The 18,937-nt window shown below is 59.1% G+C and overlaps 2 protein-coding genes and 1 long non-coding RNA gene across 4 annotated transcripts; 1 reads left to right on the top strand and 2 right to left on the bottom strand.

Moving 5' to 3' along the window:
• Positions 1 to 36: 36 nt before the first annotated feature.
• Positions 37 to 6,946, bottom strand: TTYH1 (tweety family member 1). The gene is made up of 14 exons (XM_015279931.4): positions 6,764 to 6,946; positions 6,026 to 6,198; positions 5,052 to 5,163; positions 4,286 to 4,506; positions 4,107 to 4,202; positions 3,958 to 4,030; positions 3,811 to 3,880; positions 3,628 to 3,683; positions 3,463 to 3,555; positions 3,302 to 3,394; positions 3,080 to 3,222; positions 2,819 to 3,004; positions 2,658 to 2,736; positions 37 to 1,325 (listed from the first exon to the last, which is right to left on the bottom strand). Exons 1-14 carry the CDS (start codon positions 6,890 to 6,892, stop codon positions 1,245 to 1,247), a joined length of 1,605 nt encoding a protein of 534 aa, XP_015135417.2. The 5' UTR covers positions 6,893 to 6,946; the 3' UTR covers positions 37 to 1,244.
• A 1,609-nt stretch (positions 6,947 to 8,555) lies between these two features.
• On the bottom strand, positions 8,556 to 11,056 carry RPL38 (ribosomal protein L38). 2 transcript variants are annotated; one of them, XM_046902073.1, is made up of 5 exons: positions 10,954 to 11,056; positions 10,782 to 10,814; positions 10,390 to 10,450; positions 8,994 to 9,116; positions 8,556 to 8,634 (listed from the first exon to the last, which is right to left on the bottom strand). In XM_046902073.1, exons 2-5 carry the CDS (start codon positions 10,782 to 10,784, stop codon positions 8,609 to 8,611), a joined length of 213 nt encoding a protein of 70 aa, XP_046758029.1. In that variant the 5' UTR covers positions 10,785 to 10,814; positions 10,954 to 11,056; the 3' UTR covers positions 8,556 to 8,608. The 2 variants fall into 2 exon arrangements, with proteins under 2 accessions (XP_046758029.1, NP_001264941.1); NM_001278012.2 differs by having other exon boundaries at positions 11,003 to 11,042.
• Positions 11,057 to 12,921: 1,865 nt separating this feature from the next.
• Positions 12,922 to 18,818, top strand: LOC107052239. The gene is made up of 2 exons (XR_001464591.4): positions 12,922 to 15,678; positions 18,521 to 18,818. It is a non-coding gene; the product is annotated as an uncharacterized LOC107052239 (long non-coding RNA).
• Positions 18,819 to 18,937: the final 119 nt, after the last annotated feature.

The following is an 18,937-nucleotide window of genomic DNA, read 5'->3' as shown; positions in this document are numbered from 1 at the left end:
ACCGCTGGGGAGGTGGGACAGCAGTGAGGAGATGGGTTTAGTACAATAAGTGTTTATTGTCTTTGCCCCACGGGCACATAGAAACGAGGCAGGACTGCCACTCCTCCTAGTGGGAGTCCCAGTGAGGTTAGTCCACATGCGATGGGGAACAGCTCTCCTATGGTACCATTACATCACAATGTTAAAAGCCAAACAAAAAACAAAACAAAACAAAACCATTAAAAACCTTCAGGTTACCAACAGCCAGTAATGCTAGTCACGTGTAACAGACAGATGGAGTTAGGGGACAAAGGGATACGTACAGTTATCTTTAAAAGACACAGTGCTATCAAGTAATACCCCAATGGGGCTCTGCCCAGGGACAGCCCCTGCTCTGCCACAGCACTGTTAGCTCACACGGAGCTGGCAAAACAGGGAGGGGACAACTAGCACTGCAGCCCAGAGGTCCCAGGGCAGCCCATACCAAAAAGAACAGCCACAAAAGGCCTCAGTCAGCTCACGTTGGTTCCTCCTGGCTCCTTTGCTGCACTCTGGCTTAGCCTGGAGCCCCGGCAATGCGGGCAGGGTGCAGGGATGCGTCCCCCTCTTGGCACAGCCAGCTCCAGTCCTTAAAGCTCCGCAGGGAATCTGTGTTTACCCCAGAGCTGTCCTGCACACAACAGGGGAACCTGCCCCAGGGAGCAGGACTGCCAAAAAGAGCCTACAAACAAACATGCATCGCAGCAAATCCAAGCTGGAACAGAGGCGGTGAGCCGAGCCACATCTCTGCCCTTCAGGTAACTTACAAAACGCAAAGCAAAAGAAAGCCAGCAGGGTCAAGACATCCCTATCCCACACCCCTTGGCATGGAGAAGGTGGTGGGGTCACTAGTGGTTGGTACTGCATTGCTACGGGATGAGGGAGCTGCTCTGGGACAACCCCAGTCCCAGGGTGTGCTGCAAAGGAACCCGGATACGGTCCCCGTCCGTGGCATAAAACCACCCCAAGAAGGTGCAGGTGGAAAGGAAGAGGTGAACCACCTCCAGCCTTCCAGGAGAGCCGCAGTCAGTCCAGGGAAGCATCCCATAAGGCAGGAAGACGTGAGAGTGAGCAGAAGCTGCCAGGGAAGAGAGTGCATGGAGCATGGATCCCGCGCCTGGGGCTCATCTGCAGCCCCTCGCCCACCGAGGGCTCCGGGTGTCTTTGGTTTCCATCACGGGGATGCCAGTGGCTTTTTCTCCTCCCTCGAGCTGCAGGACGAGCTGCTAGGCTGGGAACTCGGTGTGCTGGGGCCGGAGGTGCTCATCGGTGACAGACAGGTAGGTGGCTCGCATGCTTGGGGAGTACTGCAGGAGAAGACAGGGTGAGCACAGCCAGAGCCCCCCCAGCAAACACCCACATCCCTCCCAGCCCAGCGTCGCTGCTAGCATAGAGAAAGCCTGAGGATGGATGGGAAGATTGCTTCCCATCGGTGTTAATCCCCATTAACCCGGGTCTCTCCAGCCTCTGCCCCAGCTGGAAGTTGGGAGAGTCCCCAGATAAAACCTCCAGCTCTGATAATGGAGCACAATTCAATTTCTGCAGCACTTTGCTGGAGGGAGGGGCACCCTGACTTGGCATTAAGTAAGATTATTCTGAGTTTGTTATTTCGGACTACAAAAGTCCTTCCTTAGGGATCTGAATCCTGGTTAAATTCAACCATTCAGGGCAGGGAGAAGCGCTCAAATTAATCCTCATGTTATTCCCCCCCTCCCCCCCACCCAGGAGCAGCCTTCCAGCTGCGAGGGCCGTGCAATCGGATTAAAGCCTCCACGTTTTCACCTGATTGCAAAAACTATCCCCAGCAAAGGAGAGCATGGGGACCTCAACCACCACAGCAGTGCCATGGCTGTCACCCTGTCCCCATGGCAGCCCCACAGCAGCAGCCCCGCAAGGGGTGAGCCGGGATGGGGAGGAATGAGCCCTTGGGATACAGGCGTGGAAGCAGATAGATGCTGCTGGAAAAGGAGGGAGAAAAACTGCACCAAGAAGGGATGGGGATGGAGACCACTTCCAGCCCCCCAGTATGGGCAAGCTGCAAACTGAATGTGGCTCTGTCCCTCCCCAGCCCTCCACGCTCTGCTGAGGAGCAAAGAAGCCCCAGAGGAAAAGGGATGGAGGGAGCTACAAGGGTGGAAGTGAGGACAGGAGCCCAGGGATGAGAAGTGGGGAGGATGAAGCAACTGAACTTACTCTTGATGGGCAACTTAGCTCCAAAATAATTGATGCAAAACAGAACAAAAAGAAATAAAATAAAGCAGGCATTAACAGGCAGGGTGGGTTTAAACAAACAGTGGGGTGGGGGGGGGGGGGGGAAGGAAGGGGGACACGACGTGAGCATGCACAGATTACTGCACAAAGTGTCCTTTGAAATACTTGGGATGAGTTAAAAAAAAAAAAAAAGTAAAGCAGACAGAAAGAGAACTATTTTGGTCTCCTCCGAGCACGTGGTTGGTGACCTCTCCCTGTAGCCCTCATGGGCTGGCGAGGAACTGGGTTAGTGAGATGGGGAGCAGCGATCTGCAGGCAGATGCGGCACAAGAGGAGGGGGCCCTGCCCCACTGCACAGCTCCATGGGGGCTCCCAGCACCCACTGCCCACAGTCACAAGAAGGACTTGGCCTCGGCTGCCCACCGTACCGTGGGGGGGGGAGAGCCCCGGCCGATCAGCGGCACGTTCTCGTAGCGTGGGTTCCCTCCGAAGAGCACCGCTTGGTTCCTGCAGGGGGGAAAAGATGCTCAGTGGGGTGAGCCCATAGCACAACATCCCCTGGGTGTGGGGAACCCCCAGCTGGGCTCACATGTACTCGGAGACTGGGGCATTGGAGATGGTCTGTGCCGGGGGGTGCAGGCTGCTCTGGCTGCCCAGGCTGCTGCTGTAGCTGCAGAAGCTGCGGAGCTGCCCCCGCACCGGGTGGTGGGCAGCGATGCGCCGCGCCTGCGGGTTGAAGGGGTCCTCCTCATCGATGTCATCGTAGTCCTGGTCCCTGCAGGGGGGTGATGTGCCTGTTATCATCAGCCCCGGGAGCAAAAAGCAGGGGAGGGGTCTGCGCTGCCCCCACCTGCCCGCCAGGTGCCTCCAGGCACGCGGCGCAGCACAGACGATGGTGGAAAAGGAGGCGGCCACCAGCAGGGAGAAGAGCACCAGGTAGAGCAGCCCCTCCACGCCATCATAGCAGATGCCGATGAGAGCGTCCAGGTAGTCCTGCAGCAATGGGATGGGGCAGGGATGGAGGCTGGGGGGACCCAGGGGGCTGCGTGGCTGCATCCTGGCCCCCCCTCACCTTGTGCAGACCGCGGCAGTCCAGCAGGGCCATGAGCTGATGGAGGCTGGTCTCCGAGGTGTTCAGCAGCTGCTGGACCCCCAGGAGGTCTTTCTGTGGAGAACAAAGGGGTGAGAACAGACGGGAGCAGGGGGCCAAACCCCGCTCCCCCCGCCCCATACCTCAGCCATTGGGAAGAGTGGTAGAGCAAACTGGATCAGGCCCTGAGTCTGCATCTGCATGGTGGTGAGCGAGCGCTGGAAGACGGTGAGAGCCTGCGAGGGGCAGCAGAGGGGGGTCAGAGCTGGGCGGCCACCTCCCACCCCAAGGATCCCATCCCCCCATACCTGCTGGAAGGGACTGCTCAGGCTCTGCTCACAGTACAGGTAATAGTGAACAACCTCTGCGAAGTAAAATGGAGATGTCAGTGTGAGCACCACCACAGACAACAGCACAGGGAGAGTCACAGTGCGGAGCACGGCTCCCCTGAGCCCCCCCGTCACGTTTTAGGGAGCACTAGGGCTCTCTACCTGCACTGATGTCACTCTCTGTCTGGTTCATGATGAACTTATCCGGAGCCACACAGAAATCACTGGTGCCCTGTGGGGATGAGACAGAGCACAGTGGGTTGGGACAGCGCTCAGCAACCCCACAGCCACCCCACGGCCCCCACTCACCACTGCTGCTGCCGTGTCCACAGCCATGGAGCACCAGCTGAGGATGAGGGTCAGGAGCCCACAGCACAGCATCCTGCAGGGAGAGGGGTGAGCATGGCAGGATGGCACCACGGGGACAGCCCCATCCAGGCCCCAGGGGGGGGACTCACATGGTGAGGAGGCAGCGGGAGCGCTTGGCCAACCCCAGGCAGGCCAGCAGGCAGACGGTGAGGACAAGGATGAAGAAGAGGAGGTAGGACAGCCACCTGGGTGCAGAGGAAGGGCTCCATCAGTGCATTCTCCCCAGCACCCCAGGGTGGGGAATGCTCAGAATTCCATCCCATCTCACCGGTAGTACTCCACATAGCCAACGTTGGCAGCCAGAGCAGTCAGATCATCACTGACACCATGCCAGCTGGGCAGCCCTGACAGCTGCAGCACGATGCTGCCCGCCAGCTGTTGCAGGAACTTGAGGGTCTGCAGGTAGTCAGCCCGTGCTGCCAGCACTTCGGTCAGTTGCTCCAAGTGTTGCTCCAGGGCCACCTGCAGCTGCTGTGTGGTGCTTGCCACCTGGGGATGGGGCACAGGGGGGATCAGCATGGCTGGGAAGGGGCTGGGGGCTCCCCTGCGGTGCGGACAGGGAGTGATGCCTGGCTGAGAACAAGGTTCGAGGTGTCCTGCTGCCCCCTCCAGCCTTGGCCACCCCACGAATGAGAGCTAGTGTGGGGAGGGGTGGTGGGGATAACCCTACCCTTTGGGCAGATATCTGCATCCCCAAATCAAGGGATGCAGCAGGGAAGGGCGGCCAAGGCACAGCGGGGACGGCCCCAGCACGGATAACACAGCACAAAGGCCCCATTCTGCAGGGCTGACGTCAGCCTCCTGTGCTCAGCTCAGCCCGGCTGCCCCAGGGGGCTCAGCCTAGCCCTGTGGCACGGCTGGGGAGGGTCCCTTGCAGCCCCCCCTCCTGCAGTGGGAACACCAGTCCCATTTTAGGCAGATCTCCAGTGCTTTCTGCCCCGGGAGATATTGGCTTTGCCAGGAAAAGCTTGTGAGTGTGCAGCAGAGCAGCACTCAGGGTTATGGAGGGGGCCGGGGAGGTCTCACAGCCCTACCAGTGTGTCGATGCCAGTCAGGGTGTGGTTGGCGTTGTCCAGGGCGTAGAGCAGCTGGTACACCCCATCGTTGGTCTCGCTGTTCCCATAGAAGCCGATACCGACAGCCGTGCTGGGGGCAGAGAGGGGACCCGGGTTAGAGAATGGGGAAGTGCTCACCCCAAGGCAGTGCTTGGCCATGGGGATGTGGACAGAGCTCCACAATGAGGACCCGCTCCCATTTGGTGACCATGGCTTGGGGACACGTGGGGACAGCAGTGCAATGGGGATGCGCTCTGATTTGGTGATACTCCACGGGCTGGGCACTGGATCCTGCCAGACCCAGAGAGATCAAGGCAAAGCAGATTAGGGGAACGAGCTGGAAAACACCCACTGCTGAAAAGCAGCACTGCGGGCACAGCAGCTCCGAGCAGGGATGCACCCGACCCCAGAATGACAAACACCAACCCATCAGCTCCAGTTTGGTCTCGGCCCAAGATCCCATTGCATTCAAAGCCCCCGGGGGCTGCGAGCACCACGTCCCTGTGCTCTGCCTTGGGAACGGGGCGAGATCATGGGACAGGTGCAGGGAGCTCAGCGGGGACGTTTGCTGCTCAGCGCAGCGCTCGCAGGCAGACAGCGAGCCTTTGTCTGCTGCGCGACGAAAGGGAACCGCGTGCTGCTCCCGGGGGGGGGGGAAACAAGAGAAGGGGTGGGCAGGGCAAAGCCTTGCTGCCCATCGCCTAATTGCTGCGGCCACAATTAATAGTGATCACAAGCCACAATTAAGGGTGGCCACAACGAAGCTCGGCCACTCGGGGCTGCCAGCTGGGTCACACCACTGCCTGCCATCTGCTGCGGGCTGGGATTAGTGACTGCTGGGATTAGTGGGAGGGCGGTAAAGGGATGGGGACGGGACCCCGGGGCTGCCCTGGTGCGATGTGGGCAGGGGAGCGATGTGCAGCAGCGCGGGGCACGGTGGCAGCGCCCCTCACCAGCAGATAAGCCCGGCGGTGACGGCCATCCAGGTGACACAGCAGGAGCGGGGCCGCTTGGCGTCGGGCTCCTGGTCCCGCTTGCAGCAGCAGAAGCAGATCAGGTAGACGGTGAGGAAGAGGAGGTTGAGGCCGAGGCAGACGGCGGACACCAAGCCGAAGAAAAGCAGCGACTGCGGAGGGAAAGGGGACGCCGCGCGGCTCGCAGAGCGATTCGGGGAAGAGGCGCTGGGGGGTGCTGGGTGGCGGGGCTTCCCACGGGACGGTCACAAGGGGGAAAGAGGAAGCGGTGCCCGTCCACGTCCCCGTCCCCGCGGCGGAGGATGGGTGCGGAGCTGGGAAGGCATTGCCGTGCGCGGGCAGCGCTTGGGATGCTCAACGCGGGGACCGCGCAGCGCTCCACCGGGGGGGATCGCACTGCGCTGCCCCGCGCCGAGATCCGCTGCAGCTGCGGTTCGGCGGTACCGGGAACCGGGGGTACCGGGGGTACCGGAGGCACCGGGGTTAACGGCGGGGCCCAAACGCGCCCTCCCCGGGAAGAAGCGCGCTTTGTGCCGGCAGCGGGCGGGGTGGAAGCGGTCACTGCGAGGCGCGGGTGTTTGTTTGTGTCGGTGCGCGAACCCCCCCAGCGCGGAGCGCGCCTCCCAAAACCCCGCTGCAGAATGAGCGGCGGGAGCGCGATGGGATGGGGGGACCCGAGCCCAGGGGAGGGGGGGGCACGAAGAGCGGGGTCCGTACCTGCTGGTATTCGGGGTCCCGCGGGTGGAAGGCGGCGGGTACGGGCTGCAGGCGCAGGCCGCGGTGGGGCAGCCCGTGCAGCCAGGCCGCCCACCAGGGCGCCAGGTAATCGGCGCGGGCGGGCGGCATGGCGGGGCCGGGCCGGGCTGGGGCCGCTGATGGCGGGGGGCAACGCGCCGCCACGCCGCGCTCCGCCCTCCAGGCCACGCCCCCTCCGCATGGCCACGCCCACAGAGGAGACCACGCCCCTCCAGGCCACGCCCCCCTCGGGAGCGCGGACCGCGTGCTGCCGCGCATCGGGCGGCTCTTCGCTCCCCGCTGTGGGGCACCGCGCCCGGTGTTTGATCGAGGTGTCAGCTGGGTCGCCCCATCCGGCCCGGATCAGCCTCTGAGCGCCCTGATCGAGATCCCCGTTCTTTGTAGGAGGGTTGAAGCGGGCTAAAGGTGCCTTCCAGCTCTAACAATTCTATCATCTCCTTGCATTAGGGTATCGCACCCATCACCTCGCTGCTATAGGACCACTGCACCCCCTCGGCTTCCCATTAAAAGGATCATTGAATCCTATCACTTGCTCTCCCTCCATAAGGGAACTGTAGCCTAATGAAATGAGGGCGCTGCATCCCATCACCTCAGTGCTAGAGGCACTCCACCTCCTATAGGGGCATTGCTGCCCCCATAAGCAAACTGTACCCTAACGGGACGACAAGGGGATGCACCATCACCGTCTTATAGGGCCACACACCATGGCTGCCACAAAGGCTGAGCTTGAGCTCAGACAGCAGCAGCTGGGGATGCTTCCACCCCACCCGCTCACCCCAGGGAGGCTCCTGCAGCAGTGCTCCAGAACTGCTCCATCCCAACTGCCTCAGCAAACAGCAGCTGAGGGCGTGCTGGGCATCCCCCACATCTGTACTGGAAAGACACTGAATCCCATACATCGTCCTGCAGGGTTCTGTTGATGAACACATCTCCTTTCCGCTCTACACTGCCACCACAAATCCTTGGCAAAATGCCGTTCCCTGCCAAGTTTTACTCTTTATGGTTCTCTTTTCAAGCTTGTGTTATTAATACCCACTGCTCCAGGTACAGCAAGCTGCACCTCAATCAGGAACAGGGTGAGAAAAAAAAGTGTCTACGGAGCAATCTCTCTATTGCAAAAATCTTCCACTAGAAAACCGTTTCCTTCTCCCCAGAGGCAGTGCATTGCGAAGGGCTGGGAGCTGGTCTGGGACTGAAGCGGAGCCCATGCAGTGTGTGGGCGCTCCCAGCACAGCTCACACCCACTGTGCCCCACAAGACCTTCAGGGAACATCACATCAGGGACGGCGATGGGGGACCACAGTGGCCTGCAGACAAACCAGCCACTCTGTGCCAGCCTAAAGACCTCTCTCTGAGCCTTCCCACAGCCCTGCTGGGAGGCTCACCCAGAATTAACGTTAGCAAAAGCTACAGCTGAGCAGTCTTCTGCTCTGGCATGCAGTCTCCCCCGGCAGCTGCCAGCTGGCTGGGCTGAGGAGGCCCAACACTTAGGATGTGAAAGCAGACCATACGGCAGCTGACAAGAAGCTCCATTCACATGCACAGAGCAGCTGCCTCAGCCCCCTTGGGTGCCCCTCACTGCAAGCTCTGCTGGGGCACAGACCAAAACTGGCTCCTGAAGCACCAGAGTGTGAGCTGGCACACTGGGATGGCTGGTCCAGGCCACGCATGGCAGTGCCCTCCTAGAGCAGTCAGAGGAACACAAATGGCTTCAGCACGGCGCGGTTTGGAAAGGACAGGTCTGACACCTGGAAACAGTTCCATTTTTTATTGTGATAAATGTGGAGAAATCTAGGTGCAAACACTTCACTTCAGCTCCTTCACAGCCAAACCTAGGGAGGAGAAGAAGACAATAGAAGTTTGAAACATGGCTCATCACCCTGCCTGTCTGGCCAGGAGAGAAACATCTGCCCTTGTGCAGGACACACGCAGCTGCAGCTTATTACTGGGTTTGCACAGGGCCTGGGGCAGCTCCCCTTGCCTGCCTGCACAGGCTGCAGCTGTGCAAAAAGAGCAGTCAGAGCCCCACAGCTCCCCAGGCACACGTCAACACTTGGAAGTGTGAGCAGCAGCATTTGCTCAGGCAACTAACAGGCTGCACCTTCCGCCCTCCCTTCCATCCTGAGCTCAGCTGTGCTCCAGCACAAGAACCCTGACTTGGGCTGGCCCTGGGAAGTCCCCGTGGGGATACCTGGAGGCAGGGACTGCTTCAGCTTCTCTGCCTTCTCCTTGTCTGTGATGACCAGGGTGTACAGGTACCGGCTGCAGCGCACCTTGAATTTCACATTGTCCTTGTTCTTCTTGATCTTGACAGCTGCAGGATTGAGGAACTGATCAGTGGGACAGCAGCAACCCCACGCAGTCCCTTTTACGAACCATTTCCCACTCCAGTTCTCCTATTTCCCCTCAGCATGGAGGACAACTGCAACCCCTCACGTGCTGAGGAAAATTCAAACTGAGCACTTTCTCTACAGTGCTGATGGCCAGCTGCACAGGGTTCGGCATGCTGCCTCCCAGACACTATTCAGGTCTCTCAAAGCAAACAGCTTTATCGTGATCTTTTTGCCTCATAGCAGATATTTACAAGTAGCATCAGAAGCCCACAGCATCACAAACTCTCAATAGAGCATAGCAGTGCATGCTGGACCGATTTCCTCGTGTAATCCTTTGCATCTGAATAGCAGCACCGACCCCTGTAATCGGTCTGCTCAACTCTGCATGGCTGCAAGCAGTGCTTCCTATCCTTTATAGCCACGCAGGGCTGTTTTATCTAAGCAGCTTGCTCAGAGCTGTGGTCAGTCGCTCTCCTTTCCCACTGCACAGCCCTGGCAGCTCAGCATTACAAGCAGTAGAGCTGCAGCAAAATCTAGAACGAGTTGAAAGGTATTGAAATGCTTTGTAAGCAGCTGTCAGCAACTACAATAGCAGTGTGCACGGAGCTATCCCTCTCTCGCCCACACCGCTGAGTTAACAAAACATTTCCAGAATTAAAGCACCTCTTCCCATGACAGCTCCATCCAAATACAGGAAAAAATAAAGGAAAACTCCTCGCACGTTGTTAAATACCGAGACAAGACAGCCCAGCTTTTCAATTATAATTGTCTTTGTATTCGCAACAATAGAAAACTTGAGCTTAAGCGTGATTCACTTGTCAGGTGTCGCAGAGCTTTAGCGGAACGACATCTTTTAGCTTGTCAAAGACTTACGAAGTCACAGGCAGGGTAATATTTGCAAATAGCTTCCCACCAGCTGCAACTTGGCTTTGGCAAAAACACCCATGAGTGAACAGCAGCGGAAGAAACACAGCTGAGTGCCAAACCCTGACCACCTCACCCCTGCTACTGCACCCCCTCCCCCGCAGCTCCTCTCCAGCCAGGACAGCTTTGCTCAGTCAATGCTCAGCAAAACCTGTTGCAAACGCCACTGGCGTTGCATGCAGACACAGCCTCAGCACCACGAGTCCCTCAGCACCTCCACAGCACGGAGCTGCTCAGCCTCACGGGGTGACGCGGGTCTGCAGCCCTGCTCAGGGGGGGAGCTGCTGAAGCACGCCCTTATTCCTCTCCTAAAGCAGTTCCAGCACTCACACTTTGCATCCTTCCTCCTGGCCGTCAGCAGAAAGTCTTTGATCTCCTCAATCTTGCGAGGCTGAAAGACGAAACGCAGTCAGCACGGACATGGGACGAGAGCCGATACCCACCCTGTATTCTGCCTTTGGTGCAGCCACTCAGCTGGGGCTCAGCCCAGACCCCCCCAGGTGCGTCCCAAAGACAGGAGCAGCTCTCCCCACACGCCATCCTCCCTCACCCTGAAGGGGGAAACCCCTCACTCTGCATCAACACAGACCCAAAGATGACGGAGATTCCCCTGCTGGGCCCCACAGCCATAAGGAACGAGAGAACTTCCACCCACGGACTGGGAGAAGCCCCACAGCACGTCTGCGAGCCCCCGCCCGCTCCCCCACGAGCCCCCTCCTCACCATGGCTCCGGGCCGGGCTCAGCTCGTTCCAACCTGCGGGAGGCAGAGGCCAACATGGCGTCAGCGCATCATCCTCACAGCCTCAAGAGTGACCCCACGCCCGCCGCCCGCCATCGGCCCGCCCCGACTCCCCACCGCCCGCCCTGCACCCCCTGGGGCCGCCCGGTCCCACACGGCCTCGGATGGCGGCGGATACCACAGAGCCCCCAACCCGCGCTCACCGCTACGGCTCTCGGCTGCTAGGAGCGGAAAGGAAGGGACACACTTCCGCTTCCGGGACGCCTCCTCAAGCCCCGCCCTTCGCAACGCGATACGGCGCGGGCGGAGGGACAAAAAGCATCGGGGAGAACGCGGAGCGGCGCTGCGCTGCGCTGCGTTGGTTGGTGCTGTGCCCGGCGGGCATTGCGGATCTTGGCGGCGGGTGCCGCTACGTTGTGGACAGTAGGGATGCCGTGGCCCCGCGATCGGTGCTTGCTGAAAGAGCTCCGGCCCTACGGAGCCGCCCAGCTTCGTGGTTTCCAACCCACAGCCCCGCGGCTCTCAGCCCGCTGTGCGCCCCAGGAGCTGCGTGCAATGCAGCCTCTTGGCCACAAGAGTGAGCCGTAGCCATGCGCAAAATGCCCCAAACCGACCCAAATCCGCGTTCCTCCTCGGGGTCGGGCGGTCCGTCCCACTCCCACCCCGGACGGTGCCGCAGATTAACGGAGGAGCGGCGGGGGCTGAGCTCTCCCCGGTTGTGCGCGCACACACGTGGCCGTGGGCACCTCCGGGCGGACCGCGGTGGGTGTGAGCTCACACGAGTGTGCACAGCTGCGTGTGCTGGGTGGGCTGCGCTCCCTCCCTGCCCCGCGTTACCACCCACGCCATCACCTGCAGCGCTGCAATGGGGCGCGGCTGCGGTTAATGTTGCCTTTGCTGTGTGTTAATGGTGGATGAGGTGACCCCCTCTGCTACTTCCCGCATGGACGCACATGGAGGGGCTGTGCGAGCTGGGGGTGATGGCAGCTCCGTCCCTCTGACAGCTGCAGGGATGCTGGCAGTGCCCCGGAGTGATGGGATGGGGTTAGAGGGAAGGAGGAGGCAGATATTGGCAGATCACAGCTCTGCCCAGAGCCAGAGTGGGGTAATTCCACACCCCCCCACCCCAAAGATTGAGCTTTGTAATGGTTTGATTTACTCCTCTCATCCCAGATCGGCTGATCTACTCCGCTGCCTTTTAATTGCTCCGAAAGTTGAGCGGTTTTTCATGTTTTAAGGAGTGCTGAATTGTATAATTAAAACACTAACAACGTAAATCAACAGCGCAGAAGAAAGACAGCAGAGAATTAAGCGGCGGCGTAATAAAACCAAAGCAGCGTGGAAAGTGCCCCATAGCGGCAGTGATGCTGAATGCTGATGTCACATCCCGGTGCCATGGGGTGGAGGTGGGAACAGGGGGGGATGTGGGGCAGCGCTGGGAGCTGTGGCAGTGCCCTGCATGGGGGCGCAGCTTCTGCCCGGTGCTCGGCCTCCTCGCCTCCAAAATCAGCCGGTTTTGGCCCAAAATATGGCGTGGTCCTTTGCCCTCCATCCCCGCTCCTGCCTGGGAACAGATTCCCTGCGACTTTATTAATATCATTTAAAAGCAGAGTGGGCGTATAAATCAACAAAAATAATTCATGAGAGTCATTAGCTCCTCAAAGAGGGGATCTTTTTGTGCCTGGCTTTGAATGAAGGGGGGGGGAGAAGAGAAATCGCATTCTGAAACTGCAGCTTTTAAAACACATCAAATACATTTCCTCCCTGCCTCCCACCGGCCTCGGCTCCTCCGCCGAACGAAATTCAATTAGCATCCTTAATTCACCCCCTGGCTACCGGTTTGATATTAAAAACTCTCATCTCGCAGCTCTGCAGGGATGGGGGAAGCCTGGGATGCTGACCCCCAGCGAGCCACGTTTCCCCCTCCCCAAATGCCCCGCGGAGGGCACTGCAGGGGGTGTCGTCCCCGAGCAATGTGTCCCCGTGCCCCCTGGGGACAGCGGGTGGCCGTCCCGCTGCGCGCCGCGCAGAGCTCAGCCGGCAGGATGCGCGTGCACCCGGCGATTAGATGCTATCTGCTTATCGGCGGCTGCAGGGCCGGCTCTGGGCGAGGGAAGGAGATAGCGAGCAGCGGCCGAGAGGAGATGCGGCAGCCGATGGGATTTCTCTCTCTCTCCACATCCAATTCCAAGTTCAGTGGCTGCCCAGGATCGCCCGCTGCCAGCTCCATCGCTCAGCAGGGCTGGAGCTCTGCCCTCTCATCCAGCGCTGCTTGCAGCCCTCTGCTCCGTCGGGGCCGTGTTTACACACACAGGGCAGCCCTGTTTTCCTTAGGTGTAATTATGCCATCTGTAATGCGGTTGCAAACTGTTTCTCATGGTGGAGGGAAGGAGCTGCTGCACTGTGCTGCTGCTCGTTGCAGCCCCCGCTGTCCCTGTGGCTTTCTTCCCACCCTGCTTCTCCCAAGGACGCAGCCGTCCCCGCTTGTGGGGCCCATGTGATGCTCTGGACACGTTCACGCTGACATCCCCCTGCCCACATGGGAGGTATGTGGGGGCCAGAAGGGAAAACCAGCAGGAAAAGCCCGCAGCTGCTCAGTCCTGTGGGCACTCTGAGCACAGCGGGCACTGCTGCTCCCCCAGGGAGCTGCCAGCAGGAGAGCAGCAGGGCTGGCTCAGGTGATGCTTGCAGGGGGTGAACCTGTTTGTCCTGGAAAGCAGCGCTGGACGGAGGTGGGAAGGAGGCGTAGCTAACGGGAGACATGAAAGGACAGGCTGGGAGGGAAGGTCCCCATTCAGGGAACAAACTGCAGCAGGAATGGATTTTTACCCCCTGTTTACTCGAGGTTCCCCCCTGGTTCAGAGCAGAAAGGCCGTGCATCACCATCAGCTGCTCCGAAGCGAGAGCGCAATTTGCTGAATGCGTTTATTACTATCAGGGACTGAAAACTATTCCCAATCACTCGGCACTTCCCTTCATTCTTCTCTCTTCCTCTCTCACCTCTCGGAGCGCAGTGCCCTGGCAGCGCTGCCAAGAGCCGATCAATCTGCTGCTAATGGCAGCCCCATGCCCTGCCATTCATCAGCCGGGTCCTTAAAGAGCATCCGACGCTTCATGGTCGACTTGGGGGGGGAAAAAAAAAGCCCATTTGCAGGCGAGATCATATTTTCTCCGTCTCCCCTTTTGTTCTTTATGTGCTGAGGACAAAGGCGGCTCAGGATGGAGGTGGGGAACAGGCAGTGGAGGGGATGAAATCCCACGAAACAAAAGCTCCCGTTGTTATTCAAATTGAGAGCAAATTTGGGGAGGGGGGGGGAGCACAGAAGCTGTGTCCCGTGGCAGAGCAGTGGGGCAGGAGCCCTTCTTCGCCCTGAGAAGAGGAGAAGGAATGCGGTGGAAGTTTTCCTGCAGGCATTGGGGGCTGTTTGAGGCACGGCAATATTGCTCTGCACCAGGGCTGGGCTGGGGCCGGATCCTGCCCGCTATCACTGCCATGAGTTGCGCTGGGCTCAGCAGGGCACAGAGGGGTCCCTTGGTGGGATGGGGGGCTGTGGTAGTGGCACAGGGACAGATTCCACAGGTCCCCTTGCCCCCTGCAGCACTGGGGGGATCCGTTGCAGAAAGTGATGTGGGAGCAGAGCCTGGAGCTCGTGGTGAGCCCTGCAGGAAGGCAGCTCCAGGAACACAGCAGCAGCAGAAACGTGGGCTCTAAGCATGACATTCTGGAGGCTCCTCACCCACCAGTGCCCACGAGAGCCCTGTGTGCTCGTGTCAGCCCCTTGCTGGGGTTCCCTTTCCTTGTGCCCTTAATCCACCTCTATGGCACAGCATGAGCAGGGCTGGCCGCTCTGCAAACTCCTGCTCTGTGACTGCCTCTCCAAAGGGGCTTCTTGGTGACTCAGGGGGGGATATGCAGAGAAAATGGAGATTTGACAAGCCCATCTTAATTGCGTTTTGTTACAGCAAGGAAAGGAACTCTTCCTCTGGCTGAGCCCTGCACAGTGTCCCCATGGGGAGCCACAGTCCTACGTGCAAATGCCAACACCACTCACCTCGGGGGTCCCCACCGGTGCTGCATGGAGCAGGGGCAGCCTCAAAAGCCCCATGCTGGGTCGGGGTGGGCTGGCAGCCGTGGCACACGGGATGGGCAGGTGTGTGGCGCTGCGCAGTGCCATCGCTGATGGCACCAATGGGGCAAGGGCAGAGCAGCTGTGGTGCTGCCTGGCTCCCCGCCACCCCGTGCAGCTCGAGTCAAATTTGGTGTCATCCTGCAGAGGAAGATTATGGTAATTTTCCTTCCCCCTTATGCATAATTTTCAGACTCGGCTGCAGCAGAGGCTGTGTGGAGAGATTGGGTGATGGGAATGTCATCTGCGATTCGATTATCTCCTCCTGCCTTGCCTTTTTTATTTTTTTTTTCTTCCTTGTGAAACCTTCATCAAAATACATAGATCTAATTAGGACAATTACAGCGCGAGGACAGCTGAGAACCCACCCAGGCCCTCTCTGCACCGAGCTGAGTGTTGGCTGCTTGGAAACCAGCAGCTGGGGGGGTCCCGTGTGGCACTGCTCGGGGGCGGCGGTGACATCGGGGTTCCCTGCCAGGCAGGCGGCCTCGGCTTTGTCCCCACAGCTGTGCCATCAGCATCTGCTGGCGACGGATCTGTGTCACGAGCTGCAGGGTCTCAGCACCTCGCTGACACACTGCAGGGGGAGCCGACCCCCATCCCGGCACACGGGGCAAAGCGTCCCCATCCCTGGGGGTGCTGCTCTGCGAGGAGAGGCCGCCCGTCAGCCTGCAGCTCCGCGTCCCTCATTGGTATTCTGTTCCCGCTCGGTGGCAGCCGGCAGGATGGGAGCGGAGTGACAGCGGTGACAGGTAACGCCTGCCGCGGGGACGGCAGCGGGATGGTGGGGAGGGGACCCGGGACGGCCCCGGCAGCGCTCTGTGTGCCCACCCTGGGACACGTGAGAACCCTGGCCGTGGTGTCCCCTGCTGGCCCTGGGGCACGCATCCTTGGGTTGGGCGCGCGTATCTCTGCGCCGTGCCGTCAGCTGTGTGGCACCGGGAGTCAGCACACATCATTCCAAAGTGGGCAGGACGGTCCTCAGCCAGGACTGCTCCCCTCTGTGCCGAACCACGCACCACTTCTGGTGCATAGGAGCACGCAGGAGGTGCTCAGGTGCTTGCTTGCTCAACCTCGGCCCTGGGGCAGCGCACACACGGCTGGGTTGTGGCTGAGCGTGCTGCTGCCCCGCCGGAGCGCTGCCTGCCCCGAGCACGGTGGGGACGGGGGCTGGCGGTCAGACAGAGCCGCTGCACGGGCAATTAAGGGAAGTGCAAATTGTCAGACCCTGTGATTAACACTGCCTCCAAATCCGCATGAATATTAAAAGCCGACATTGCCCAGGCTCCCTGCACAATGAATTCTGTATGAATCTTAAGATAAATCGTTTGGATAACTTAGCAGCAGCTGTACTCCCTCGCCACCAACTGCCTCCAAAAATCATTTCAAGTCAGGCGAGAGGAGTGAGAACAGAGGCCAGATGAATGCGGGTAATTACGATTCCAGGCTCAGCAGTGCTGGGATCAAGGCTGGGCAGCGCAGGGCGCCCAGGGCTCTCCGGAGGCGAAGGCGAAGGCTCCGTGTGTTCAGTTTGTTCCCAGGAATGCTGACAAGCCCCTCCGCTTGCTGCGTGCTGTCATACTTGGCCAGGGGGGACGTTTGCTTTTCATCCATGTAGCTGAAGCCTGGAGGGAAAGGAGTTGCCTCCTTGGGGACAGGGGGAGCACAGCGCAGGGATGTGGCACAGGTCTGCAGCTCCATCCCATCCCTGTCCCAGCTGTGCTGCACACTGTGCAGCGCCCATTCCCCTCTCGCAGAGCAGACATTGTTCTGCCTTTGGTGAGCAAATGGAGCGTGCAGAGCTCTCCTGCTCACTATTAGTGCTTTCAAACCCAAGCCCCGTCTGGGTCTCCCAGCACCTTCGTCCCAACCCAGGGGTGCCTATGCAGTGACATCCCACAGCTGCCTCCCCTTCCCCTTCCCCAGGCCAGCTTAAGATGGCGTTTTTCACTGCCCTGTTACTTCTCCACATGGCTCCGTGCATTCTCCAAAGCTGTCCCAGTACCACATCCCCATCAGCAGACACACATCCTGCAGAGATCTGTCTGTACCGTCTGGGCCCGGACCCGCAGCGTCCCCATCCCACTGTTCCCGGCTCCTCGTTGGCATGCAGCTGCTGTGCTCCTGGTCAGAATGCAGTCTAGGAGCCATGTTGTCATCCTTAGGGCACAGGTCCTCATCGCTTCCTCTGCGGCCATAAATCAGCCTGGCCACAGCGAGGCCACAGGGAGCAAGGAGGTCTGGTGATGGCACAGCAGCCAGGAGATGAGCAGCTCTGTGTCACCGCTGCTGAGAGGTGGAGACATTGCAAATATTCCTACGTCTCCATTCCACTGACCCCATCGGGCTGCACTCCCAGCATAATCCAGGTTATGAATGAGAAAGCAGCGTGAGCTGCCCATGAGAGCATCAGCCAAGGTGTGCACTGCATGCTGCTGCTTCCTTCTCACCCTCCTCCTTGGTGCAGCTGTGTGTGCTGTCCCCCACCCATGGCTCATTGCAGTGCCGCCCCAAGAGCAGCCAACCCAACCCCATGCTGCCAAAAGGCAGCAGGATAAATCAGCAGATCAGGTGCATGCGGCACGAGGATATTAAACCAGAGAGGAGCAGATTGAATCAGGGCCATTAGCAGATTAAATCATTACGCTGTATCAGATTAACACGCAAATAATATGACGCTAACGCGGATCAGAAACACCAGCTTCGTGTTCACAATTTATTGCTGCCAGGAGGTGACGGCTGGTGGCTGCCACCAGCAGAGTGGGGATGGGGATGGGGTGGGAATGGGGATGGGATGGGGATAGGGATGGGGATGGAGATGGGATGGGGATGGGGATGGAGATGGGGATGGAGATGGGGATGGAGATGAGATGGGAATGGGGATGGGGATGGAGATGGGATGGGGAAGGGATGGAGATGGGGATGGGGATGGGGATGGGGATGGAGATGAGATGGGGATGGGGATGGGGATGGGGATGGAGATGAGATGGGGATGGGGATGGGGATGGGGATGGGGATGGGGATGGAGATGAGATGGGGATGGGGATGGGGATGGGGATGGGGATGGGGATGGGGATGGAGATGAGATGGGGATGGGGATGGAGATGAGATGGGGATGGGATGGGGATGAAGATCGGGATGGAGATGAGATGGGGACGGGGATGGGGATGGGATGGGGATGGGATGGAGATAGGGATGGAAATGAGATGGGGATGGGGGTAGGGATGGAGATGGGGATGGGAATGTGAATAGGAATGGCCCCCTGCGCAATCCTTGCAGCTGCCAGGCCCCAGCATGGTCCTTCAGAGGTTGTATCTCCCAGCCACAGCACCCGGTGCAGTGTTTCTTACTTGGTAACCTCAATTAGCAGGAACACCTAAGCTGGGAGGAGCCAGCTACCCACAGCTGCGGCACTGCCCTTTGCAGTCATGTTTTCTCCTTGACTGCATTGTTTCTGCTCCTGGAGCAGGAGAGCAGCCCCACAACTCTGCCCAGCTCCAGAGCTCTCCATGGCCATGCAACGCAGCGAAGATGTGGCAAGAAATGGTTGCAAACAAAGGGAAAATATCTTTCCTCACTAGCACCTTTCCCCAGGTCCCTCGGAGATGGCAGCAGAGCAGACCCAAAGGCTGTGAGCAGATCCAAGCCCTCCTCATCTGCACTCCCGATGGCCTCGAAGGGGTTAACTCACACCCCGCAGCCTTCATGCTCTCTTTCTGCCAGCAAAGCTTTTCTTCCCTAAATTCCTGCTTGCCCAGGAAGGCAAGACGAAGCCTGAGCTGCTGCAACAACACCCAGGAACAAGTATTATTATGTGGTGTGACAATGTTTGATGAATTCATATGCGCCTAGGGGAAGGGACTAAGTAGGTGAATAAAGTGAGAATATTCTCTGTGACAATCAATACCCCTTCAATTGAACCGTCTCCACAGATGTGACATTTTGATTTTTCTTCTTTGGACGTACTAACTGGATTTATGTCCTCTTAAAGTGGAAACAGCGGGGAGTGAA

This window comes from Gallus gallus, chromosome 18, assembly GCF_016699485.2.
Source record: "Gallus gallus isolate bGalGal1 chromosome 18, bGalGal1.mat.broiler.GRCg7b, whole genome shotgun sequence".
Lineage (NCBI taxonomy): Eukaryota > Metazoa > Chordata > Aves > Galliformes > Phasianidae > Gallus > Gallus gallus.
This window is presented reverse-complemented; position numbering and strand designations above follow the sequence as displayed.